Here is a 20,236-nt window from a genome sequence, read left to right as displayed (position 1 = left end):
ATTAGTCACACTGAATTGACACTGATGACGGTGGCATTGTACCACCTAATAATGATTATGGTGTATTGATCAATTAATAAAAGAACAATACAAATATGTTGTTTTGCCCTGGAGGGTTTGATAGATGGGTAAAATAATGGGTGAATTAAAACACACAAAATGCAAAGTAAACGGATCCCAGATAGAGAGGAAAATACTACGTGTTGTACTCTCTATCCAGTCTATGGGTCATTTGCTTGTTTTAGCTCATCTGGTAGAGCCTGGTGTTAACACTGCCGAGGTTAGAGCTTCAATTCCCACTGGGGCCAGCCACGCTAAAAGAAACCTTGATGTTCTTATAAACTTTGTTTAAATTAGGTGACCAAAAGGGTGTTTATGATATTCCTTTATTTCATAATGATCAGGCCTGTTATTGCTCAACAAATGCCAGAGACACTGCACTATAAAATTCAAAATAATACAACTTCTGCATTTATCCAATCTTATAAAAAGTGATTACACTTGATATCGTGAAATCTGTAGTGAACGTTTATTTTGTGCATTGCACCTTTTTAAGTCGCCTACCTTCATCTTGAGTTCCTGTTTAACAGCGGGTCCATCCGGTTCAGAACAGCATTGTGTTTGAACCACTCCTTCAATACACACCCCAGGCTTGGTCACATGATGAAGTACACAGTGTCCTTTATATCCAGGTCAACATTGAAGACCAGACACATTTAAAACTTATCCACTACTTCAATGGTTGGCCCAAATGTATATTCTGGGATTAATGAAGCCCATATGACCTAACATTTGTTACCTTTTTATTTTAGTTTTGTTGCTTATGATTGTATTCAATGTGAAGCTATCTAATAGTGTAAAAATATAATTTTGCACCGTTAGAGTGTTGATTTGTCTGTTACTATTAACCTGAGGGTTTTGCCGCAGCACTAACAATCATTGGCCTGTTGGTGGTAGCATGCATGCTTCTTATGTATAGAAAGTGCCTTAGGAGGATTTTTAGTTTTTTTTACAGTTTACCGCAATGTTGTCCCAAGATAATATTTGAAGTTGATGTCTCAGTGCATATTCTAACTAATGTTATTACGGTACATATTTTTCTATACCGCAAACACGTCCATATGTGTGCATCTATGGTGTATGTACTTACTTACACTTAACCTCTTTATAAAGCAATTGAACTCCCCTTTGGTGAGAATAATCTATCCCTGCATCCCAAGTACAGGATTGTTAAACTGTATTGAATGCTAACTAACGTGTGTGTCTATTTTGTGTGTGTGTGTGTAATCCCAGGTTCCGCGGCAGACAGCTTCCAGGGCAGTGAGTCGAGTGCGGATGAGTCATCCATCGCCTGGTCCGGTGTGGCGGAGGCCGACGGAGGCCCAGGGGGGACTGTGGCCTCGGACGACCCGGCCCTCCTGTCCACGGGGGTCCTGAGCTTGCTGGAAGACCAAGAGTCCCTGCTGGGAGCCAGTAGCCGGCTCCAGAAGGCCCTGGAGCGAATGCTGGTGGCCATTGCAGAGAGCAGCGACCAGGTAGGAAGCAGAGATCAGCCGGCACGGAGCCCGGGCACTCCCTGGCCCAACCTCATCACTGCACTCAATTGTATTGTCGTCCTTTTTATTGTTCTCTTTTATTATAACAATGTGATGGCACTTTAAACCTGCACTATGTCACTTTTTGGCTGCAGCTTTTAACTCCATTGAAAAAAATATTTTAATAAGAGAGTTTCACACCCCTCCACGAGTCAATCCATCCAGGGAATTTTTCTCTTTCTAATTATTTTTAACTGTAGCTGCAACACAGGCCACTAGGGGCTTCTAATAAGAAGTTCTACATACTGCAGGTTTAAGGCAATTTTTCCAATGTTCATCACCGCTGTGGCTTACAACTCTGTTACTTGAATGTTACACTTTGCTGCAAAAAAACACTATTATTATATACCTATCAAGTAAGAATGACATAAAGCAAATCTGTTTCTACATAAATAAAAACAAACCTGTTATAAACCTATGGGTGGGTAAGACTCATAACATAGAACATATATATGCATAGAAATATGAAAAATATGTTTGTCATAGTTAGTAATCTTCCTATATATAAATTTGTGACATAACTTGGCACCATAAGTACTGTTACTGTCATAGTTTTAACGTTGGCAGACAAAGTCTATAATCAGATCACAATACATGTGGTCCTGTTTTTATAAGAATGAACGGAATGTGTGAGTTGTAAACAGCTGGGTTGGTTTGTTCCTAGTGTGTTGTCACTACGTCAACACACACTAGGCTTTATTCAAAATGTTGTACCACGCAAGCACGCAAACACACACGCAAACACCACGCAAACAGTCAGTGCATCATGTATCCATGTTAGTCTTCCAAGAGTCCAAAAAAAAAAACGACAGAATAGGGATGAGGCTGCAGAATTTCCACCGTCAACAAAGTTGTGCGGTCTAGAATCTAGTGACAATAGGGTCGTCTCATTCCCGGCGGTTGCCTATAGATACCAGACCCAATTTGCATGAGCCCCTTTGTCCGGCCACTCGACCTATCGGAATTCTGCATCAAATAATAGCCCTGCCCCCCTTTAGCCTGTCCACACACACACACACACACACACACACACACACACACACACACACACACACACACACACACACACACACACACACACACACACACACACACACACACACACACACACACACACACACACACACACACACAGTGTGTGAGTGTCGGAGCCTCAGATCCCAGCCTTCTCCCTGAGGCCAGCGTGCGCCAGGCTGTTTCATGTGCTACGCTAACTGTGATGCACTAATTGTGCTAAGCTAACTAGCTAGAGTCTTCCCCCTTGGCTAGTACGCAACACATTACTCACGGCAAAATGCCCTTTATCTTGGCCATCTAAAAATAGCACCCGGTCTCTGGCCAAGCGTCACTAAGGTGCGCTATGACTCGCTGAGTGCACGGTCGGCACATAGCATGATGAAATGTATGTTTCAATAATGTAGGTTTTATTTTTCTTATAAAACGGTTGCATTATTTAAGACACTTTTGAGTTGGTTCCTCAACTCTCGACTCTCGACTCTGTTTGGAAAATGTATCCAAAACAACAAATGAAATTAAATGGTACACACCGCATTTCATCTACTATCTAAATTAATGCAGTAAATGAGATCAAGCATTTGCACATGTGTGCATATATAATTTATTCGCATACTGGTCCTGGTTTTTGATGTACTTTAAACCTGCACAATGTACGTTTTAAACTGGTTACTTACTGCATTAGAAAATACCTGAACTACAAAGTTTCTCAAGAATTAAACGTGTCCATCCACGGGTCAATCCATCTAGGGACTTTCGTCTTGTTCCAGTTTGATTACCAGGCTTTATTCTGCTCTATTTATGCCCAGCTCAATCCACGATAGTGCAGATTTAAGTTATTGGGGGAGGTAAACTCCAAACGTAACGTTTTCTCGCGTTGATCAAATTTAACCAATCCCTGGTTTGGATTAATTGTGTTTGTTTGTACATGTGTACGTGTGTGTGTGTGTACGTGTGTGTTTCTGCGTGAGGGTGTATTGTTAGCCCACTATAAGTGAGCCAGTGTTAGACTGGTTTGTGCATTCTGAACCACCACAGTGACTGACACAGACCCCACGGGGCATCCATCCTTCAATAAAAACATGTTTGACAAGCCCCGGCTGTGTATCCCATCTCGTAGCTCAACCTTTGCCCACTTCTCACAGACACGTAATTATTACGTTTAGCAATCAGCTTGATCAGCTAGCGGCTAGCAACAAACGATCCTTGCCGCTACGACTACCACTACGGCGATCGATCGAACAAGCGTTTGTCCCGTGAGTTATGGCCGCCACTACGACTTGGTATCAATCAGTGGATCACCCGGAGTGGCGGTTGGTTCCGGCGGAGAGCTCCTCAGGAATGTTGTGGTGCATCTGTCGCTGGTTGGTCGCCATGGCGTTTGGTAAATGATTTTCCCCGACGTGGTGATTGCTTTGCTTACTCGCCACAGTGGGTCAGTGAGGGTTGACCCGGTCTGGATTGTGGCCTGTGTGCGTTTTGAGATTAGAACGACACTTGAACGAGGCAGAGGGAGGAGGAAGAGGACGAGCCACGTGGGGGAAATAATCCTCAACACTTCAAAACTTGTAAATTATCCTAATCAAAATGGAATAAGGCTTACTGTGTCTACAAAGACAGTGGATCCAGTTTGACAAGTTTGTGTCAAAGAAGAAGGAGAAGGAATATAGGGTGTGTGTGCAGGGATTCTTTGTATTGTGTGTGTGGGTGTGTGCGTGTGCGTGTGGGTGTGTGTTTCTGTCTCAGTCTGTCAGAGAGAGAGAGAGCGTGTGAATGAGCTTGCGCTGTTTGCAAATCTACCTGAGCTGACTCGGCCCCGGGGCTTGAAGACACACCTGCGTCCCGCCCCGTTCTGCAAGGCACTTATCCTGATCTGTGCACACATAGGAAGTACACGGACAGACGGCCGGAAAAAAAAACACACACTGAAAAACTGGGACATTGGGATTTAATCCTTTTTTTAAGCCTGTCCTTCTGGATAGCGACCTATGAAAGTGACAACACCCCGGTGAAGGGGGAACAGGGAGCAAGCAAAGGGTTTGGTTGTGTTTTTTGGTGTTGGAAATCAAGGAGAACCGTCCGGAACGAGTACATGAGGTACCGTCGCATGAGGCCGGAGCGCGCTGGCTGTGTGGAGCAACTGACAGCAGAGCACGAGAGAGGGGGGCGAGAGAGCAGCAGCGAGAGGGAACTAGAGCGAGCATGGCCGAGCGAGTGTGTGTGTGTGTGTGTGTGTGTTTGTGTGTGTGTGTGAGAGAGGGATAGAGAAAGCAAGGCAGAGAGTGTGTGTGAGATAGTGAGAGGGATAAAGAGAGCAAGGCAGAGAGTGTGTGTGTGAGAGAGAGTGAGAGGGATAAAGAGAGCAAGGCAGAGAGTGTGTGTGTGAGAGAGAGAGAGAGGGATAAAGAGAGCAAGGCAGAGAGTGTGTGTGGGAGAGAGAGAGAGGGAACAAGGTAGAGAGAGAGACACTGAAGGAGAGCACGACCTGGATCAGACATTTCACCCTTCACTGGCTGCACTGACTTGGAAAGAAACAATCAAGGGGAGGGGTAGCGCTGTGAGGGGGAGGTGGTGGTGGTGGTGGGGGGGGGGGGGGGGTTCCCCAAGGGCTAGGCTTCCCGGCGGGTCACGGTTGCCACGGCGGCACGGCATTGTTGACGAACCTCCAGTGAGAGAGAGCGAGAAAGGGAAAGAGAAAGGAGAGGGAGAGTGAGGGGGGGGGGGGGGGGGTAGGCTAGTCGTCAGGGGGGGTGTGCGCCGCGGTTACGGTTGCGCTCCACTCAGTAACCAGAGAGAGACGGAGTGAGAGGAAGCACCGAGAGAGCGAGAGATTACCAGGCAAAGAAACTCAAAACCATTCACTCGGGGGAAACACAAAACATTTGTCTGAAGGACTTACCTCCACGTGGTCCGCGGTTGGCGTTCCCCCCCCCAGGACCAACCTCCAGCCCCACCGGGATTAGGGCACTCCCAACACGGGACTATGACTCTCTTCCCGGACGCGAGCGGACGTCCTACCTCCTCGGCGGCCGTACGAGTTCTCCCGCTCCTTGGGCGAGGATTCCACGTCTCCACCTCCACCTGACACCTGGCGGACTCGCCCCCGCCGGCTTGACATGTGATCAGAGGTGACGCTAAAGGAAGGAGGAAAGAAAAAGAAAAAAAAAGAGAAAAGCCACAACCTCTTCAGCCGCGCTGAATGTTGACTCTAGCCGGAGCCGGGCGCTGAGCGAGAGACGTAGGAAGGAGACTGCTGTTGCTCTGAGCTACTGCTGCCACACATAACAACCTCACCTACCCCCCCCCCCCCCCCCCCCCCCCCACGGAGTATCGTGTGTATGTTCAGTTTGTGGATATCGGTTGACCTGATTGGCCCCCGAGGAAGCATCGGTGAGGCAGAGAAGACTGTTCCCATGGAGTACGACGGAACGAGACGGTTTGATCGACTGTTGTTTTAAGAAGACAAGAAAAGTCAGTTGGCCAGTCGCCAGCCGATGTTTGAGTGAGCGACGCCGTTGTCAACACCGTTGTCGGGCAGTGAGTCTCGGCGTGGTTCCCCCACCGCCGCCATGGATTCGTACAAGTCCTACTGGAACTCCAGCGCCCACAACAGCGTGGTGTGGCTGGACGGCGTGGACCAGGACGTGTACGAGGTGGAGTCGCGCGTGCCCCTGCCGCGACCCTTCCCCTTCACCTCGGTCCTGAACGAGAAGAACGCCGTGGTGGTGCAGACTCAGATCTCCCACATCAACCACCGCGAGAACGGACACCTGCTTAAGGTGGTGTCCAAAATCTCCCTCCCCACGCCCCCCTATACTGTAAGTGTTTGAACACCGGGGGTGTCTTGGTGTTTTTGTGGATCTGTGGAGGGATGCAGTGGGTTGGATGGGTTAGTGGTGTTGTGTTGGATTCATGGTTGAAGGTTCTGCGCTTCATGCAGGTTGGGCAGAGAAGCCCCTGTGTCAAACCTCTGTCAAGCAGTCTCCTGACTGCCCTGTCAGACCTTGCACTTCTGTTGATATTCTGCCGGTGTGTTCTGTACAAACATACTTTTTTCCGCGCATACTTCAAGTTGTCGTTAGTTTCATTAGTTCTACTTTTCGCCCTGGGGTGGTTTCATGAAGTCACGCATGTGTATCGGTTGTCTCGTGTGTGTGTGTGTGTGTGTGTGTGTGTGTGTGTGTATGTGGGGGAGAGTTTGTATCTGAGAAAAGGTCACAGTTTCCTGGTTGCCAGTGCACACGGTTATGACGTGACCTTTGCTCAGTGAGATAGGGATATGTGTTTTGGAGATTCTGCCAGAGTTAACCGTATGGATGTTTACAGTAGAGACGTTCACTGACTGTGTTTACCTCTTGTCAGAACCAGCCGGCTTTCTTGAGCCAAAAAACGTGACATCACTTTAATCTCAGCATCTCAAGGAGTGTCTTTGCGTTTCACATTGAAACCGACATTAAACTGCCATCAACTACATTGCCAGTTTAAAGTGACTCATAATAGTAATGATAAAATAAATAAATGCACTGTATATTGTCAAGAAAATTATTTCACTCATCTTTAATCAATGCGCTGAGCCGAAGTTGACGGAGAGAAAACAAAAAATGTAAACCGGTGCTGCTCAATATCGATAGATAATAAAATTGGGATAAACATATGCTTCAAAACAGTTGGTAATATACCTTGTTGTAGTCTAACCTTGTCAATACCTACACTATGACATAGCTATGCTAACCATGTCATTTCCCACCCTCATTTAAAGCTGCTTTAATCCTGTCAATAACTACACTAAGATGTAGCAATGCTAACCATGTCATTACGTACTCTAACACAAAGCTGCTTTAATCTTGTCAATAACTACACTAATACATAGTTGCTCTAACCCTGTCAATACCTACTTAGGGTCCCACCCAGGTCTTCTAAGGGTCAGACATCAACTTTCAACACATTACATTTTTCTTGCAAGTGCAAGAAAATACCCCAAAATTGTATTTGGGTGCTGATTAGCAGATTCTTCACCAGAACACATCAGCCACCGTCTCTCTTTGCCCTCTCCCCCCTCTCCCTCGTTGTCTCTCCCCCCTCTCACTGGGTGTCTCCCCCCTCTCACCCGTCGTCTCCTCCCTCTCCCTCGTTGTCTCTCCCCCCTCTCACTGGGTGTCTCTCCCCCCTCTCACCCGTCGTCTCCCCCCTCTCCCTCGTCGCCTCCCCCCTCTCCCTCGTTGTCTCTCCCCCCTCTCAATCGTCGTCTCCCCCCTCTCCCCCGTTGTCTCTCCCCCCTCTCCATCGTCGTCTCCCCCCTCTCCCTCGTTGTCTCTCCCTCGTCGTCTCTCCCCTCTCCCTCGTTTTCTCTCCCCCCTCTCACTGGGTGTCTCCCCCCTCTCACCCGTGGTCTCCCCCCTTCTCCCTCGTTGTCTCTCACTCGTCGTCTCCCCCCTCTCCCTCGTCTCTCCCACCACTCAAACGTCATCTCTCGCCCCCTCTCACTCGACGTCTCTCCCCCCTCTCACCCGTGGTCTCCCCCCTCTCACCCGTGGTCTCCCCCTCTGCTCTCCCCCCCTGCTAGCTGGAGCACGCCCGGGTCACCCAGACGGAGCTGATGCGCGAGTCCTTCCGCCACAACCAGGAGGTGGGGGAACTCCTTCAGCGGCAGGAGGAGCTCCAGGAGCGGCTGGCGGAGGAGGCGCGCGCCCGCGAGCAGCTGGCCCTCGAGCTGCACCGGGCCGAGGGTAAGGCCCGCTGGAGGGGGAGGGCGTAGTGGTGCTTCTGTTTTACCTGGTTTAAAGAGCCACTATGTTATCACCGGCTGCTGTTACAGGACAGGGTTAAGGGGTGCCCATGAAGAAAGTCATGCCGGGACAGTGTTTCACTCACCGCTCCGATCGGGACAGGTGTATGCGAGAAAAGTAAAGCTGGCCCCTAATGCTGATGATTGTAACTTTCACTGGGGGCCTGAAATGATTGCCTTAAGGCCAGTATGTTCCAGACTCAGACCCATTGGCCCGACTGGACCAGGGGCCAAACATTTAAATGTTAAACCCTGACCCCGTACGCGTGAGAGTACACCCAGATGAACGATGGGGGGGATCAATCAACATACCTTGGTACAGTCACTGGGTAGGCTGGTAGGCCTGGTCTTTCGGACATCATACATCTGTTTGGAGGTCATCAAACCTGATTACTCTTTAGGGTTTAAAGGGTGCACTGCAGGGGTTAGACTCTATCTGTATCCGCTGTCTAACCCCCTGTCTTCTCCTATAAGACACACATTTACTGTAAGTCTCTTTGGAAAAAAACATGGAATTATAAACAAGCTTCTCTGGCCTGTCACCTGATTTAGGGTAATTTCATTGTTGTCCCTGGGGTAAAGTTCAGAGATATGGTTATATTGTTTGATTCTTTGATTTATTCCTGTTGTATATATGGCTTTATTCTTTGCATGCTATGGTTATGGCTTGTTTATGAGTTATGAGTTATCAGCCCGTGTATCAGACAAGCGTCACATTGCGTTGCCTTTTAGTGCAATGTGTGTATATGTTTGTGTTTTGTTTTTTAGTGGTGTGTGTTTCGGAGGAGGGGATCAGCTGTCCGCTTTAGTGGAAAGTGTATTAGCATCTGTCGTCAAAAGACAACAAATGATAGTCTATGACACCAGTGTGTATCACTTCACAGGATCTGACTAAACGTGAGGGTCGTTCTGCATGCACGTGCACTGTCGAATGATTGTGTTAAAAATATAATGATGAGTACCTGTCTTGGGGCATGTGAGGGATGTGAAGAGAGGATTGTGATCGCTAAGTCTGCGAGTGTTTGTGCGCCGGTAAGTTTTTGTGTGCGTGCTGACCTAGTGTGTGTATTTCCCCCAGTCAGAGACAGCTGCTTGAAGAGGGGGCTTGAAACACACTCACACTCACACACGCGTACACACACACACACACACACACACACACGTATGCACACATACACACACGCACACACAACAAACGCACGTTCACATTCACAAACACTTAATACACTCAAGCCATTCTCCATAACCACACGGTGTGGTCACAAAAGGAAACACGATATTTTCTCCAGGCTTGTAGGGGAAATAAAAATAGATTTTGGCCCATGATGAACAATGGTGAGTGATGTCTTCACTCTCCTGAAGACTGAGTGTCTGGGGGAGTATCCCGTATGGTAGTATGTTATGTATCCTCGTGTCTTAGCATCCTGGTTGGCTGTTTGAGTTGGTGGCTGTAATGGGATAAAAGGTGTTGAAGGATGGTCAATATTTGCCGTCCTAAAGCCGGATCATCTCGTGTCAGGCCCGGCCGTATGTGCCGAGGAAGTCTGGATGACACGAAAAGTTATTTCTTATCATTCACGCCCCACAGCATAGCTATGAGGAATTGTTTATAGGTGCGCTGTCGTGCTACCATTTTGTTGGGCGGATCGGGGCTGGAAGAAAGAAACTTGTCTGTATAGATATTTATTTATATAGATTTCCACATTCCATTCCATCAGCCTGGGGCCCAGTCGATTGCAGCGCTGCGGCCTCAAAGCACCGAAGATCAGGGTTCGATTCCCAGTTCGGAACGCATGCGACACGTTCATACATCCCCAGAGTCTCCAGGCCCAAAATAACGACTGGAATTTCCTTGTTGCGTTTTCTTGCCATGGTCGTGTTTCTACGCCGCCGACGCCAGGACAGCGTGAGCTCTCTGTTCTTTTGTGTCCCTAATCTGGAGCCCGCCCAGACGCAGGGCGGGGGCCGCATCTCCAAACTGGTTCTGAACCAGGCCCCGAGAAGGAGAGGATCCTCCTCTTGTGGAGGAAACAATAACCATTAGACGAGGCTGGAAACCACAGCAGCCACCCACCCTGAGGTCCTGGGGAGGACAGCAGGAAGAGACGTGGTCTCGTGTTACCGTGAAGCCCGTACCCGTACACAAACGCACAAACAAACACAACGCAACGCAAACACGGACGGGGATTGTGTTATTGGCAGACGGATGAGAAAAGATCGCCAGGCAAATCGACGCTCATTCAAAGGAAGGTTTATAGAGGAAAGATCTATCTAGAAATCGGGGTAAATGTGTAATGCATCGATCATTACGTGATATTTACATTTAGTGCATTTAGCAGATGCTTTCATCCAAAGTGACGCACAATAAGTACATTTGTCATAAGAGGTGAAACAATTATCGCTGTGGGTACAGTAAAGATCATCATAGAACTAAGTGCAAGTACTAACAATCGCTAGGCTAGGGATAATCACTGATATTGAGAAGTAATTGGACACAGTTGAGTGGGTTGTGTCAAAGCGTGATTATGAGTCTGTCATGCGGTTTTGGGAGCCATAAATCAAAAGATGGAAGCATAGTATATCGGGCGTTAACCATTTTTCCTTTCTATTCTCATGAATGAGATCCATGCTTTTTTTTTACTCCCATCATGGGCGAGCACACATTGACCTAATGTACCTTCTTTGTGTGCGTTTTGTTCCTCTGAGTTTCGCTCCCCTTCGCGTTGTCAATGGGTGTCGTCTGGCTGCATGCATCGGTTTGTTTGATTTGTGCGTCTCTACGAGACCGGGCCAACACCCGCCTCTCCCCGGGGGGTATAATTGGCTTATAAATCACTAAGGAACCCGTTCTCTTCACACCACCACCGCGACTCTTTCCATGGAACAGATTCAAAGACAATCTATTTTAGTTCATGAGTCCATCCAGGTATACTAAAAAACACATTCACTAATTAAAAAATAATCAACGAAACAGGGAGGTTTTCGAATCCCGTTATCTACCGGTTATGTACGCAGAGACGCAGTTTCATATCGGCAGCTGTAACTACGTGAAAATGAATGTTAGTCGTAGCAACGGTTGTCTGGTGAGCTGAGGATGCACCAGAGAGGTGATGTGTATTTGACGGCCGCCCACTCCTTAGGCAAAGAGGGCACAGTGTGAGGTGGCTTCTGAAGTCTTTGTGGAGTTTAACCAATGTTACAACAAAGATGAAATTCATCCTTGGTGTAGGGGCTTTTCCTTTAGGTCACATGCCACACTCGCACACGCATGCACGTACACACACATATGCACGCAGATACACAGTATGCATTAACTGGTTTTCAGGTTAAGACTAGTTGTTAATGAGTCTTTTATTTAGAAACAACAGGGTTATCCATGAGTAAATCTTTTATTTTATTAATGTTAATATAACGTAGTTTACCAACAATATGATCTCTACAAATGTCCCGCATTTAAAGACCACTAAAGTAATTGTGTGTTTGTGTGTGTGGGGAGGGGCAGGTGTGAGAGTGTTCGTGCGTGTGTGTGTGTGTGTGTGTGCCTGCTGCTTGCTGACCTGTGACAGAATGTGGGAAAATGGATCAGTGCTTCGTTGTCCTCTTGTTCGTACACATCCTGTAAAGTAAAATAGGTCAGAAATGCCGCCTATTGTGAGTGCATGGCACACACATGCTGTGTACAAGGTTGCCGTTGTTTGTGTATGATTCGGCTTGTGTTTGTTACTTTTTTGGTGTTGTTCCTCCTGTGTGTGTGTGTGTCTGTTTGTATTTGGGTTGATTGAGGGGTATTATAAAGATATGCCACACAGTGTGTGAAAGCAAACATTGCATGTCTGCAAAATTTCCCAGGATGAATATCAAGGCATTCTATAGTAGATGTTTGTTTCCACTTGATCCCCCTTTATTTATATTCTCTCTCTCTCTCTCTCTTTCTCTCTACCTCTCTACCTCTCTACCTCTCTCTCTCTCTCTCTCTCTCTACCTCTCTACCTCTCTACCTCTCTCTCTCTCTCTCTCTACCTCTCTCTCTCTCTCTACCTCTACCTCTATCTCTCGCCCCACCAGGTGTGATTGAAGGCTACTCAGGTGAGCGGACTCTCCTGGAGGAGCAGGCCCGGCAGAAGGAGGAGCTACAGCTCAGCCTGGAGCAGGAGTTACAGGTGACAAACCCAGGCCATGTGTGTGGGGGTAGAGTTTAGCCTGTTGAGATGCAATGAAAAATCCTGCCAGGTGTCATTTTAATATATTAAACCAGTAAGCCACACTGCCTCATTGGGATACATGCACTGATTACAAAATATATCGACACGTTAATAAGACTTCCATTTCCTCGTGTTTTTTCGGGTGAAACCCCGCCCCCTTTGGTTTGAACACGCCCCTTTCCTCTGCACCCCCAGGTGACGGCAAGCCGTCTCAACGAGCTGGAGCAGGAGCGGCTCCTCATGCACCAGGAGAAGGAGCTGCTGGGCAGACAGCAGGACGCCATGAGGGAGACGGCAGGGCCTCGCGAGCTCCGTACGTATCCCACAATGCACCAGGGCCACACACTTACTCAGTTTTACAGTTCAGTTTGTATTTTTCAGTTGAGATTTTTCTCTGCGGCTTTTTTTAGCGCTCTGCCGAAGAGTAATCTTCCGATAATAAACATGACACTGAAATATGCAATGCACTATAGAAGTGTTTTTTGCGAGAAAGAGGGTGTTGTTTTTTTACCTCCTTACGGCCATTCACATTCCACAAGATCCACAAGTTCGCCTACACTTTGTTCTGCGCTGTCATTGATTTGTATCTTTACAGGAAGTCATCAGTTGTCATCCATGTTATTTACTCTCTCTCTCTGGTTAAATATCGACCTACCTATCTATCGATCTATCAATTTATGAATATGTCCATCTCTCTATCTATATCATTATGTATTTGAAATTAGTTTTGGGTAATTAATTTCCCCACACCTAGAGCCTCATCATTCTTGACATATTATGACATGTTAATACATGAAACTAATGCAGAGCTATTGTGGGATTTCACCGTTTTCAAATTGTGAACATCACCGTTTAGTTTAGGTGTAAGGTAAACCAGCTCCAACTGGGAGGTGTGGGTAGGAATGGGTGCTGTGTATTTGGTTGATTCTGTATTCATTCTATGATTTGAAATTCCATGAAGTTTCCAGCGGATGCAAAATAAATTATTATGATTAACTAAATTAAACAAATGACATTCAAAGCTTTCCTGTAGAGCTTTCCACAGCCTGTGTACTATGTAAAGCCTAATCAAATCCAGCGTGGACATTATTTTTATGAAACCATATGCTGGTTATTTTTATGAAACCATATGATTAATTTATATCAAAGTAGGATAGATTTTTATCATTCAAACCTCAATAGTTATGTATACATGTTATGCTTTAGTAATATCCAGTGTGGAATCGCATTAAAAAAATGTTCTTAGACTAAGAGAGTAAGTAACATAATACATCACATACAATATGTATACATCATAATGCATTAAAGACCTTGTCATGTTCGATCAGTGTAGTATATCAGTGTACTGCTGTATAGCACACTTCCCTGTGAAACCTTTCTGTGTATCTAACCCAACAATGCCCAGTCAATGTTTCACCAGACAGAGATGTTTGTTCACATATCGCAGCAACCCATTAACAGGAAACGTCGAACTAAAAGTAAAAAAAACAACAACCTTTCTCTCCTCCATACTCAGTCTTGAGAATTCCACACAGGTCGCCGTGGAGACGGAAAGCCATTCACTAGCATCATCACCAACCACCAACGAGTGGCTCCTCCCCTTCCCCCTCCATCCTCTTTGACCACAGAGCTGCTGCATCCCTAACACAGGCCCCATCACACACCTCCATCTCCATCCGTGGTCCACCTCTTCCTCCTGTGAACCTCCTTCCAAACAAACAGTTCTTCTGAGTATCGCCCGAGTGACGACCGCATGCCTGAATCCCTGTGCTCTCTTATTCTCCTCCCCCCCTCCCCCTCCCCCCATAGGCCTAGTTGATGCTGAAGTGGCCGCTGCACCTGAAGCAGGTGTGTCCACACTCTTGAGCATGGCGCCCGCTCCACTCTCTATGTGCCGCTACTTCATTAACCCTTGTCTCAGTCCAGTGGTGGTGACATGGCTCCCCCTCCCACCCCCCCCTCCCCCCAACTCACCAACGCACCGATCGCCAAGCTACTGACCGCCCGGTTAACGCTCGGAGCTCGCTTGTTAATGAGCTCAATAATTCACCTCTGCTTCCGCTGCTCCTTGTCCTTTCCAGCTTCTTTGGTTTTTCAATATCCTCATCCACTGTTTCTCTGCTAACCCCCGCCCCCGCCCCCCCCGCCCCCGTCTCACAGTCACATTTGGGTGGACGTTGGCCCTACTTTTTTTTTAACATGGGGTCAATGTTAATTAATTATGAAAAGAGTTTGTTTAATCAATCTACGTATTGTCAATCATCTTTTAATGTCTAATCTCATCACACGGGTTGTATCGGCAGATGTTTCTTTTTCATTTTTTTTGTTGATCAACTTTCTGTGAGATGATTGTCCAGCGAGCAACCCCCCCCCCCCCCCCCCCCCCCTCCTCGTCCATGCCTGTGGAATCACACGCTGGGCATGCGTATGTCCAATGTCTAGGTTTGTCTTGTCTTTGGGTTTGTCTCCTGCACTCTCTCACCTCGCTCCCTTTGGTCTAACCTTTGCACTAACCCAATGGGGTTTGATCCTGGTCGCAGCGGGGAAACGGGCTCACTGGTGACGGCCTTTGAGACACTGGGACAAAATGGGGCATGGTGGTATTAGGGGGGGAATGAAAAACCCAATGATGGGGAAGATGTTCGAGGTGGTCCTGGAGAGTCTGAGGTTACTAAAGGAGATGACCTTGTGACGATGATAAACATAGAAATGCAATACATTTAAGTACAAATTATAGAACGTAGAGTGAGGCAAGAAAACAAAGAAAATGTGAATGAATTGGGATGAATATTCAAGTTATTAAATTCAAATGGGTAATGTGACTGAATGCTAACAACACGTACAGAACATTGTCATATACTGTATGTAAGACATTGTTTTACATACAATCAGACTGTTATGTATTCGAAAGTACAGCTCATTTTCATGCAAAGGACTTAAAATTGCAAAACCTTAGACTCTGCAAAGCCTCAACATCTGATTAATCGGAAATCAAACCTCAATCTCTCAACCTAACAACAACAACAACAACAACAATAACCCAAAAACAGAATCCTTCATGACCAAAAGTTGACCTCAGTTCTCCGTCCCCGACCCCGCGCAGACCTGCTGGAGGAGACGGAGAAGCTGATGAAGGAGAAGGTGGAGGTGCAGCGGCAGGCGGAGAAGGACAGCTCGGACCTGGGCAAGCAGGTGAAGCAGCTGGAGGCGGAGCTGGAGGAGCAGGTGAACCGCTCCATCGAGCTGGAGCAGGCGCAGCGCAACGAGAGCCGGGACCTCCGCCAGCAGATCCAGTCCCTGGAGAAGCAGATGGAGAACAACCGCAAGTTCCTGGCTGTGAGTCACGACTACACTCGGGTCAAAGGGCGCTGTTTTCACAAGCGTTTTCAAACCACGCAACTTAAAGGGGACATATTCTACCGCCAGGTGTGAGTGTGATTAGCCAACACTGGCCGTTACAAGCTGGAAATCTGCCACAAGTGAGCGTGGCCTCCTAGATGTGTGCTGGATAGATCAGGCTACCAGTCTACCCAGTGGACTGTAGCAAACGTTGCTAATCGATCCGTCATACATCTAGGTGGACTCGCCGACCTGTGATGTCAGAAGAGGCCGATTTTCAAAACAGCTTGTAACGGCTAATCACACTCAAACCTGGTGGTATAATATGTCCCCTTTTAACACGGTTGTGAGATCGCGATGCAAAGAGAGACGTTTCCTGAGTCCAAACAGGCAGGAACGGTTGTACCAGAGATGTAGTCGATCATCTCGTTGCTAAGTACAACCGGGTCCCGCTGCCTCCTCCATCGTTCCCTCCTCACTCCTGACGTTGTGATTGATCTCCTGATCCGCTCCCAGGAGCAAGCGGTGGACCGGGAGCACGAGAGGGACGTCTTCCAGCAGGAGATCCAGAAGCTGGAGGAGCAGCTGAGGAACCCCCAGAAGCTCCAGGGGGCCTCGGACCCCAGGGGCAAGGAGGTAACGGCAGCGAAGGAGCACACAGAGTCTACCTCCTGGGGCGGAGGAGGAGGTGTTTGGCTTGTTTGGGACCCTGGTGGTTGTAAAGGTGCACTGCAGGTCCTAGTAGGACGAGTTGATTCCTGTGTCTGTCACGACTGAAGTACAGGAGAGAAACTTGCTTTTAAGATTTATTTTTGTGCTCTTTATGCTTTATGGTAGAGTGAGACAGACAGGAAGGTAGAGGGGAGGACATGCACCCTAGGACCGCGGGTAGGAATCGAACACGGGTCCCATGCGATCAGGAATGTGCCTTAATGGTACTTCTCTCCCCTAGGAGAGAAATACTAATAGGGAAATACTAGTAGTAACAATTAAAAATAATAATAAAGATTATGAATAGATCTATATTTAATGCATTTAAATAAGAAGTTTTTAACGTGTTTTAAACATCAACATTTTTGTCAAGACGCATTTGCCATGTAAAGGTCTCAAGCTGGTTAGATGCAAAGCTGGTCTTGCCGTTGGTGGGTTTACTGCCCTTTTTCTGGAAAACAAGGCCTCCCCTGTCAGCTTGCTTAAATTTTATGCAAATGCCTCGAGGAGAGTTTTTTATAACCAAGTGAGGAAGGTTGCAGTGAAGGCAAAACTGCAGCGAATGTCTGGTGGTGTTCTTGTTTGTTCTTCTGTGTTGCAATGCATTTTGGGATATCTTTCCTTGACCTTCCTCCTTTGCTTTTACATTCGCATTACCTCAGCAAGCGATCGCTTTCACAGGGTTCTCCGGTAGGATACTGTGTGGCCCGACCCTCTAAACTATTATCTATTAGTGTTCATTAGTTGATACAAATTAATTATAATTTTTCAATTAAGTTCTAATTGTAAGTATAAAGCACATAACCGTCCTACCTGAAAGCTACTTCAGACACAAATCCAACCTCCATTCAAACTTAGTTTAATCCAAACTCCCAAACCCCAAGCCTTCCAGTTAGAGTCAAATAGACAGCTCTATAAAACCTGCTTGAACCTTCACTAATATAGCAACTCATGCTTTTTCTCCCCATTTCTTGCACTCACTCTCACTCTCTCTCTCTCTCTCTCCTGATCTCTGCTCCGGTCCTCCCGCTTGTTCTTCTTCCGATCCCACTGGGCTTCATCTCGCTCTTTTCACGCTCTCTCATGCTCGCTCTCTCTCTCTCTCTCTCTCTCTCTCGCTCTCTCTCTCGCTCTCGCTCTCGCTCTCGCTCTCGCTCTCTCTCTCTCTCTCTCTCTCTCTCTCTCTCTCTCATGCTCTCTCTCGCTCTCTCTCTCTCTCTCTCTCTCTCTCTCTCTCTCTCTCTCTCTCTCTCATGCTCTCTCTCTCTCTCTCTCTCTCTCTCTCTCTCTCTCTCGCTCTCGCTCTCTCGCTCTCGCTCTCTCATGGCTTCTCAGGCGGACGGTGTAATCGTAAAGGTATTGCTTCTAGCTCCGCGTAGATCCCACTAGCGTTCGCTACATCTCTCCCCAAGCCCGCCCCCCCCCCCCCCCCCCCAAGTCCGTCCCTCTGTAGTCAACATCTATCGCTCGGTCCCGACTCCCCCCTTCCCTCCCAGCCTCCCCCTCCGTTTGCTGTATGAAGTATTCCCGACTCCTGTAGTTCCGGAATGATCCCGCTCCTAAAACTACAAGTTCTCTGTCCCTTTCATCCTTTTGTTAGTCCCGTCCGGTCGTTCTCCTTCTCTTCTTCTTATACTTTCGCCTGGAATATGTTTAGTTTATGTTGTTGACAGATGTGACCATTTCTATTTTTATCATGCATAGAAGTTTGTAGCCCACACAAAATATGGTTTTCTAGTTCAAAGATGTTTAAATCTTCCAACGGCACATATGTTGCTGGGCAACCACCCTGTGTTGTCACGCAAAACGTGGTTTTCTCCCCCTCTCTCCCTGTCTGGCATGCCTCCCGTGTGACAACAGCGTGGCAAAGCTCTGAGACTTCCAGCATATCACCTCTCTCTATCTCACTCTGTCCATCGGTCCTGTAGCCGCTCTCCCTCTCTCCAGCTCCCGGGGCGAGCGAGCGGCGGGGTGGGCGTCGCTGCAGCCCACCTGAACACCGGCCCACTCTCTGCCCCCAGTCAATTCTCCCCCCTCTCCTCCCCGTTCCTCCCCCTCTCCTTACACCCCCATCTCTTAGGTTGACCAGCTGACCGTCTTGCAGACTGATCATCATCTGCTAGCTACGTTGTGGCCAGGGGGTGTGTGTGCGTGTGTGCGTGTGTGCGTGTGTGTGTGTGTGTGTGTGTTTTGAAAGCGGGTCTCACTAAATAATCCCCCTCTACTCCCCGCCTCTGTCTTCTCCTCTCTCTCTTTTTTTATCTCTCTCTCATATCTCCCTCTCCTGCTCTCTGTCCCTCTACCTCTCTCCCTCGCTAAATACCCCTCTCCTCTCTCCCCCCCCCCCCCCTCTCAATCTCTTGATCTCATTCTCCCCCCCCTATCTCCCTCCTCCTCCTCCCTCTCTCTCCCCTCTCTCTCTCTCTCTCCCGACCACCACCACCACCCCTCTCTCCCTCCTTACCTCTCTCTCTCCCCACCTCCTCCTCCTCCTCCTCCTCCCCACCTCATCCTCCTCCTCCTCCTCCTCCTCCTCCTCCTCCTCCTCTACCAGGTGGAGCGTCTGAGCAGCCAGCTCCAGGAGAAGGCTGACTGGTGCAGTGAGCTGCTGCTGGGCTCGGAGCAGCGGCAGCGCGAGCTGGACGACCGCGACCAGGAGATCGACAAGCTGGAGGGACGCGTCCGCGAGCTGGAGCAGGCCCTGCTGGCCAGCGCCGAGTCCCTGGGGAAGGTGAGCGTCGGCCGGGGGGGGGGGGGGGGCAGTGGACGGACGGATGGATGGATGGGAGAGGAGCGTGCATGGGCTACCGGATCGATGAGGCAAGGGGGAGGGGAGAGAGAGAGAGTGAGGGAATGAGAGGGAAATGGAATTAGAGAGTGTCCGATTGGGTGATCAAGAGCAAAGGGGGAGATGGACAGAGAGAATGCGAGAGAGAAACTGAGAAAGGGAGCGGGTTGTGAGGTTGGAAGCTGTGCAAGGGAACAATAGATGTGTGTGTGTGTGTGTGTGTGTGTGTGCGCGCACTCGCAGCTGTGTGTGCACGTCTGTGTTGTGAGGACAGCCAATAAATCAATGGGGAGGCGTTCTGCGTGCAGCAAGAGGCGGGACCAAGTGTGGGCGGGGACGTAGACTTGCTCCCCGTGTGACAAACGCAGTGATGAGCTAATGCTAGCTACTGGCTACACTGCCCCCTAGTGGTGGCAGAGAGAGAGCCCAAGAAGATGGTGGTGCATGGAGATCAACATATTGGAAATGTTGTCCATTGTATTCAGTTTCCTGGACGACAACTGCATTAAGAGTTAACAGAAAATGTTGATAAATCGAGTGCAGCAATGTTGAGTTGATTTGAACTTAAGTCTGTTTGCTGCACATCATTTATTATCAATATTGTTGTTGAGAACCTTTCCCAGCAGTTTATTTCCTGTGTGTTAGGTCCTCTGTTAGCCTGACTGTCTGTCAGCTCCTCAGTTAGCTCCTCTGTTATGTGGGTTAGATCCTCTGTTGGCCTGACTGTGTGTTGGGTCCTCTGTTAGCCTGACCTGCGTTAGGTCCTCTGTTAGCCTGACTTTGTGTGGGTCCTCTGTTTGCC

The 20,236-nt window shown here is 48.1% G+C and overlaps 1 protein-coding gene across 1 annotated transcript in view; it reads left to right on the top strand.

The window, feature by feature from the left end:
• akap9 (A kinase (PRKA) anchor protein 9) overlaps window positions 1-20,236 on the top strand; it is a 74,467-nt gene that overhangs the window by 33,195 nt on the left and 21,036 nt on the right. Inside the window, exons 17-24 of the mRNA XM_060044081.1 lie at window positions 1,244-1,535; window positions 8,173-8,335; window positions 12,460-12,554; window positions 12,792-12,909; window positions 14,406-14,444; window positions 15,700-15,932; window positions 16,452-16,571; window positions 19,201-19,377. Of these exons, the coding sequence (XP_059900064.1) occupies window positions 1,244-1,535; window positions 8,173-8,335; window positions 12,460-12,554; window positions 12,792-12,909; window positions 14,406-14,444; window positions 15,700-15,932; window positions 16,452-16,571; window positions 19,201-19,377 (1,237 nt within the window). The remainder of the gene's footprint in view (window positions 1-1,243; window positions 1,536-8,172; window positions 8,336-12,459; window positions 12,555-12,791; window positions 12,910-14,405; window positions 14,445-15,699; window positions 15,933-16,451; window positions 16,572-19,200; window positions 19,378-20,236) is intronic.

The sequence above is a fragment of the Gadus macrocephalus genome, chromosome 22 (assembly GCF_031168955.1).
Source record: "Gadus macrocephalus chromosome 22, ASM3116895v1".
NCBI lineage: Eukaryota > Metazoa > Chordata > Actinopteri > Gadiformes > Gadidae > Gadus > Gadus macrocephalus.
Note: the sequence above shows the minus strand (reverse complement) of the source record. Positions and strands in the feature narration are given on the sequence as shown.